The sequence below is a fragment of the Equus asinus genome, chromosome 24 (assembly GCF_041296235.1).
Source record: "Equus asinus isolate D_3611 breed Donkey chromosome 24, EquAss-T2T_v2, whole genome shotgun sequence".
In the NCBI taxonomy this organism is placed as follows: Eukaryota; Metazoa; Chordata; class Mammalia; order Perissodactyla; family Equidae; genus Equus; species Equus asinus.
In genome coordinates this window covers 35,963,439-35,969,295 of record NC_091813.1, presented here as the reverse complement: position 1 = coordinate 35,969,295, position 5,857 = coordinate 35,963,439, and the positions used below count along the sequence as shown (strand labels likewise).

At 48.0% G+C, this 5,857-nt stretch overlaps 1 protein-coding gene across 2 annotated transcripts; it reads right to left on the bottom strand.

The window, feature by feature from the left end:
• Positions 1-1,395: 1,395 nt before the first annotated feature.
• On the bottom strand, positions 1,396-5,378 carry POU3F2 (POU class 3 homeobox 2). 2 transcript variants are annotated; one of them, XM_070496466.1, is made up of 2 exons: positions 4,159-5,378; positions 1,396-3,094 (listed from the first exon to the last, which is right to left on the bottom strand). In XM_070496466.1, the coding sequence occupies exons 1-2, from the start codon at positions 5,242-5,244 to the stop codon at positions 2,933-2,935; spliced, it is 1,248 nt and encodes a 415-aa protein (XP_070352567.1). In that variant the 5' UTR covers positions 5,245-5,378; the 3' UTR covers positions 1,396-2,932. The 2 variants fall into 2 exon arrangements, with proteins under 2 accessions (XP_070352567.1, XP_014723821.3); XM_014868335.3 differs by lacking the exon at positions 1,396-3,094 and having other exon boundaries at positions 3,773-5,378.
• Positions 5,379-5,857: the final 479 nt, after the last annotated feature.

Sequence of the window (5,857 nt, the reverse complement as noted above, 5' to 3'; positions counted from 1 at the left end):
AACTGCCCAAGTAGCTTTAGAATCTGAATGGCAAGCATGGGTCAAAACCATGGCGTGTCCGTTTAACACGTGATGGTTTCTAGTCACTAGCCCCTGTGGGTAAGAACAAAAAACGCCTTCTCAAGGTCCACTAAAATGCCCTGCAGAGGGCAGATGCTGCTTGTTTTCTGCCTACAATGGAGGAGGATATTGACCCAGAACTCAAATCTATATCCAGCTTAAACATTTTACCCATCAGCGTATCTGTGGTCACAGAACACTTCTTCTTTCTGTCACTTCTCCTTCAGACTATTGATAAGATCATTTGGCTGAATCTGTTTGGGACCTGTGTAATATTGACTAGGAGTTAGAAAAGATGATCAGATATAATAAGCCCAGAAACTACCTCTCAAAATGGACATTTATACTTAAACCAGCGTTCCAAGGAGGACTTTAAATACACCAGGAAACTTGTAAACTAACCCAATACTGCTTGGATTTCTCACTAACCTTAAAACTGATTTTGTAAGTGTAATGTTCCATCTAAAACTATCTGAAACGGTCTGTTATTGGCATCACGGTCTTGAGTCTCTCCCATACATTCTTTTCTTTTTTTCTTTCCTTGTTTTAGAGCCTGTTTACTTGCCTGAAGAGAAATAGACACTGTTGAATAAACCATGGCAAAATCCATCTTTTTCTGTAAGCCTAACAGGAATAATATATAGGGCCTATCTCTAATCACTTGGTAAACACACATATTGCCTATTGTCAGTTATTCTTTGTTGAAAGATATTTGTTAATTTTTATTAAAAAGAATAGTCCTCTTAACTAAGCCTTGCTCTTCTGTAGATCCCACATTATGTGAGGACATGTGGGTAGAGATTAAAGTCCATCTTGTTCCATTGATGCTTTCCAAAAAAGCGCAATCAGAGAAGGTAAAGCTAACCTGGAAAGAAGATACAGGGATGTCTGCATAAATTTAAAGGGGACAAATGTCTCTTTGTCAGACCATGAAATGACAAACAAATTGAAGCTCAAACCCAATGATCATTTCAATTCACTGCTACAGGCGTGGGGACTGAAAGGTTTGGGACTGATAGCTTTTGCAAGAAAAGTGAATCAGAACAGTAGCCTCTCTTAAAAAAAAAAAAAAAAAAGACCCTGAAAGTTATAAACATGAAACCTGGCAGTATATGCATAAAATTTATTCCAAAACTTTATGAAGTATAAAGGAAGGGAAGTGTTTCACACAGAACTCCACTCAGTCAGTATAAGGTCTAGGGCTTTTCCCCCCCTTAAAACTTGGCACTATCTTTAAAAATAAAATAAAGATATTTCAATAATTAGAACAAACTATGAAGGTATTGTGCATTTCTGTTTTATGTAGATAATAAAATATTACTTTAACATAAATATATAAGGATCTCTGCGTTTTTATTTTCCCCACAAGCACAACCAAATGTACCAAAACAAAGTATTTTTAAAGAGACTGAACAAAAAAATTACATCCCATATAGATTTTGCTCACCTACTCACTTAAAGCTACAGAAAAACAGTTTCCAGAACCTTTTTGCTTTAAAAGAAATAAATATACATTGAGGCAGGCCACTTAAAAATGATATGAAAATATTTCCCTGGGTAGCATTAAAAAAAAGAAAAATAGACAAAGAAACATTTAAACTATTTCTGCATTTCAAAAGACAGATATTAAACATATATACATAGTGGTAAGGTTCAGTGGTAACTTAGTAAACCCATGAGAGTTAGAGAAGCTTTAGACACATCCCCTGAACTCCAGCTTCTGACCTTACCCACTCGGTAATAAGAATCTGAAAATTCATTTCCTCCACCATTGGCTATTTGCCCTGCTCTGGATTGCTCCACTAAAGGCCAGTCCCCATACCTCAGGAAGAAGCAGCGTGATGCACCGAAAGCAGCTCCATGCCCATCTCCTTGTGACATTCATTGGGGGAAATGAAATACAGGCAAATAAATATGCCCATTATAAGTCATCATTTATCTTGCAAAAACATTGAAAATGAAACAATCACAGGTGTTTGAAAAGACAATATAAAGCATATTTCCTAAAACCTTAACTACTGAGTGCAATGCTAATCTGATGCTGAACCATAATTTTATGGCATTGAGAATTTAATCTTTTAAAATAAAAATTTGCCTAATACCTAACCAGAAAAAAAGCCCTAAACTTTTAAGATTAATAAAAAGTGTTTTCCCTTTTAGCGCCCGTTTGTGCTGATTACTTTTTAATATTTTAACTGATCACAGTTTAATGGTATTTCTTTTCAATACAGTTACAAGTTTTTTCACCTACTCTCTCGGTCGAGTCTTTTGTTATGGGAGTTAACCATTTTCCATCAAGATAAGGTAAAAAGACACACTTAAAACTATTAGCAAAACTATTAACAAAAGGAAGGATTGAAAATAGCATTTTTTCACACTGCATTTGGCTTCCTTACTGAAAGAGGGGGGAAAAGCTGTCCAAGTCAAACCAGTATTTTCTGCAATAAATTATAGGAGAAGAGGGTGTGGGACCTTAAATACGATTTGATAAACAAATGAGCTAGTGAAGACAAAACCAGTGTAGAGTGGCGATATTCTCTGTATGCATGTGCGCATTTGTGTGCTAAGAAACACAGTCTTTGCATACACCATTAAGTTCCCAGATTATTTTCTTTATGTTGAAAAAAAAAAAGCTATTAGAGGAACAAAGTTTAACTGCTGTTGTCAGCACAAATAATTCCTCATAATTAAGTTATTAAAACTGAAGGCAGAGAACTATATAGGGGTGTCTGAAGATGTATATTTCCCTAGTTCTCTCCGAAGTGCCACTTTCTTTCTGTTGGACAACTCTGGAAATATATTTAACCTCCACATTTCCTCTGAGCTCTCTCACAATGGGCCCGCCTGATGAAATGAAGCAATCAGTCACTCACTATCGATTTTTCTTTTTCTCCCCTCCACACCTCCCCCAGAAACACTGCCTGAAAATGAAGTTTACTTTGTGGCCGGTAACAAAAACCAATGCTTCACTCTCCTTTTTGTACTCCGTACTGGATTCTTGCCTTGGATAAAGCGGGTGGACCATGCACATTTCCTGAAAGCAGAGAATTATTTATTTTGTTTGAAGCCAATCGTTTTGCTTTGGTAAAAGGGGCAAATAAACGTTACACCCATGTAAAGGAGGTGGGGGGGGGGGGTGGATCTGAAGGTAACCAAAGTTCACAAACAGCAAGAAGAACAAGGGACAACACAAGAACGTTAGAAATGGAGAGTGGCCAAGAGCTGGCTTCAACTCTCTCCGCTGAATAAAACAAAACAAACCCCGGCAATTTCAAAATGAACGGTGGGAGAAAGAAAAATACGTTCACGAATTTGTTCCTGTAAACTTCGATTTTCTTGCAGTGCAAACTGACGTGGTTAAATTTTGCCTACATCAAGAAACGTGTGTATTTTTTCCTTTTTCCTGATGGGGGTCCACATTAAACAAACACAGCAGCAAGTGCCAACTCGGAGCATCAGGAAGCTGTGTTTTGTGTTTATCAAGGTTTGGTGGACTTTTTCTTTCTTTTTGGTAATTTGTTTAGTTTTGCCAGGTATTTAACTCAGTGCTTGCCATCTCTCTTTCTCTCTCTATCACACACTCTCTCCTCACGCTCTCTGTGAGACAATCCACTTCACTGCCTGGTTACTAGCCTGTAAAGGTCAAAACATATCATTACACCTGCTACCGTTTAAAGGATAGTCCAGTGCCTTAGTTGCTTTCCTTAATTTTTTTCTTTGTAAGGGACGGGGAAATAATAATTAAAAATAAAAGAACAATCAGAAGTTAGAGAGGGAACAAGGGGGCCAGGAAAGGGCCATGGACCGAAGGGGAGGGGGAGCCCCGCGCTCTGCCCCTCCCCCTGCTCGAGTTCACTGGACGGGCGTCTGCACCCCGTGGTGAGGTGGCGTGTCCCTACTCCCCCCGTACACATCCTCGGCGCCCGGCAGAGTCCCTCCGGGAGGGGTCATCCTTTTCTCTTTCTGTCTCCTGTTACAAAACCAAACTCTCACCACCTCCTTCTCCAGCTGTAAGCTGTCCGCGAGGGAAGTGATCTCCTGGGCCGAGGGCTTGGGGCATTTGAGGAAATGGCTCTCCAGAGCCCCCTTGACGCTCACCTCGATGGAGGTCCGCTTTTTCCTCTTGCGCCCCTGCGCCGCGATCTTGTCTATGCTCGTGGGGCTGCCCGAGGACGAGTCCGCCTCCTCCAACCACTTGTTCAACAAAGGCTTCAGCTTGCACATGTTCTTGAAGCTCAGCTGCAGGGCCTCAAACCTGCAGATGGTGGTCTGCGAGAACACGTTGCCGTACAGGGTGCCCAGAGCCAGCCCCACGTCCGCTTGGGTAAATCCCAGTTTGATCCGCCGCTGCTTGAACTGCTTGGCGAACTGCTCCAGGTCATCCGAGGTCGGCGTGTCCTCGTCCGAGTGCGGGTCGTGGTGCGCGCCGGGGTGGCCCGGCGGGCCTTGCGGGGGCGGCGGCGGCGGCGGCTGCGGGTGTGGATGAGAGTGCGGGTGCGGGTGGTGGTCCGCGTGGTGCGGTTCGTCGTGCGCGTCCCGCAGGCCGTGGTGGTGCAGCCCGGCCGGCTGCCCGCCGGCGCCCAGCATGCCGTTCACCGTGAAGCTGGGCTGCGAGTAGAGCAAGCCGCCGTTGGACGCTCCCATGGAGGGCGGGAGGTGCGCTGCAGCCGCCGCGCTCCGCCATGCCCCGGGCCCCGGGTGGTGGTTGGCGGCGTGGTGCACCAGATGCGGCGGCCGCTGCTGTTGCTGCTGCTGTTGCTGCTGCTGTTGCTGCTGCTGCTGCTGCTGTTGCTGCTGCTGGTGCTGCTGCTGCAGGGCGCCTGGCCCGTGCAGCTCGTCGCCGCGGCCGCCCTGCTGTACCACCACGGAGGGCTTGATGTCCGGCTGGCCCAACGGGCTGGTGGACCACGGGGAGCCGTCGCCGCCGCCCCCGCCGCCTCCCCCGCCCCCGCCGCCGCCGCCACCACCCCCGCCGCCGCCGCCGTGGGACAGCGCGGTGATCCACTGGTGAGCGTGGCTGAGCGGGTGCCCGTTGCTCTGCAGCGCGCCGTAGTCGCCCTGCACCAGGCTCTGCGCCTCGCGGTAGCCCCCCGCGCCCTGCTGCATGCCGCCCGGCGGCTCGGCGTGCACGATGGAGGCGCTGGAGGTGAGCAGGCTGTAGTGGTTAGACGCTGCGGTCGCCATGACTCTCAGAGCCGGACTGAGCGCTCCGGTTAAAGGAGCCGCGCATTTGACAGTTACTTTTTCACCTCGGGCTCCTCTCCCCGCTCGCTCTCTTTCTCTCTCCTCTCTCTCTCCCCCAGCGGGCAGCTCCGACGCCCGCTCCGACGCCTTCTGTTGCTGCTCCTGCTATTACTGCTGCTGCCGCCGCCGCCTCCCGCCCGCCCGCCCTCGCTCTCTTTCTCCTCCTCTCCCTCCTTCTTGCTCTCGCTCACTCTCTGACTAGCTCCGCGCTCCCCCCTCTCCCTGCTCTCTCCAGCTCTCTCCCGCTCTCTTGGCAGCGCCGGCTCGCAGCGGCACGCGCCTGGGCCCCGCCCCCTCCGCCCCCTCCCATTGGCTCCGCGCCCTTTGATTTACGTGGATACCACTAGCAACCTCCCAGGCCGGCGCCACTGATTGGCGCAGAGCTGCCCCCTCCTCCTCCCCCCGGACACGGAGTCCTTTTAGCCCTCCTCCGGTCCCCCCTCGCCACCCGATTCAGATTCTCTTAGTTCTCACCTCCCCTTTTCCCCCGCCCCCGGCCTCCTCCGCCCCTCTCAGATGGGCCCCGCCCCCCATCTGTCTCCTGTGCAAACAA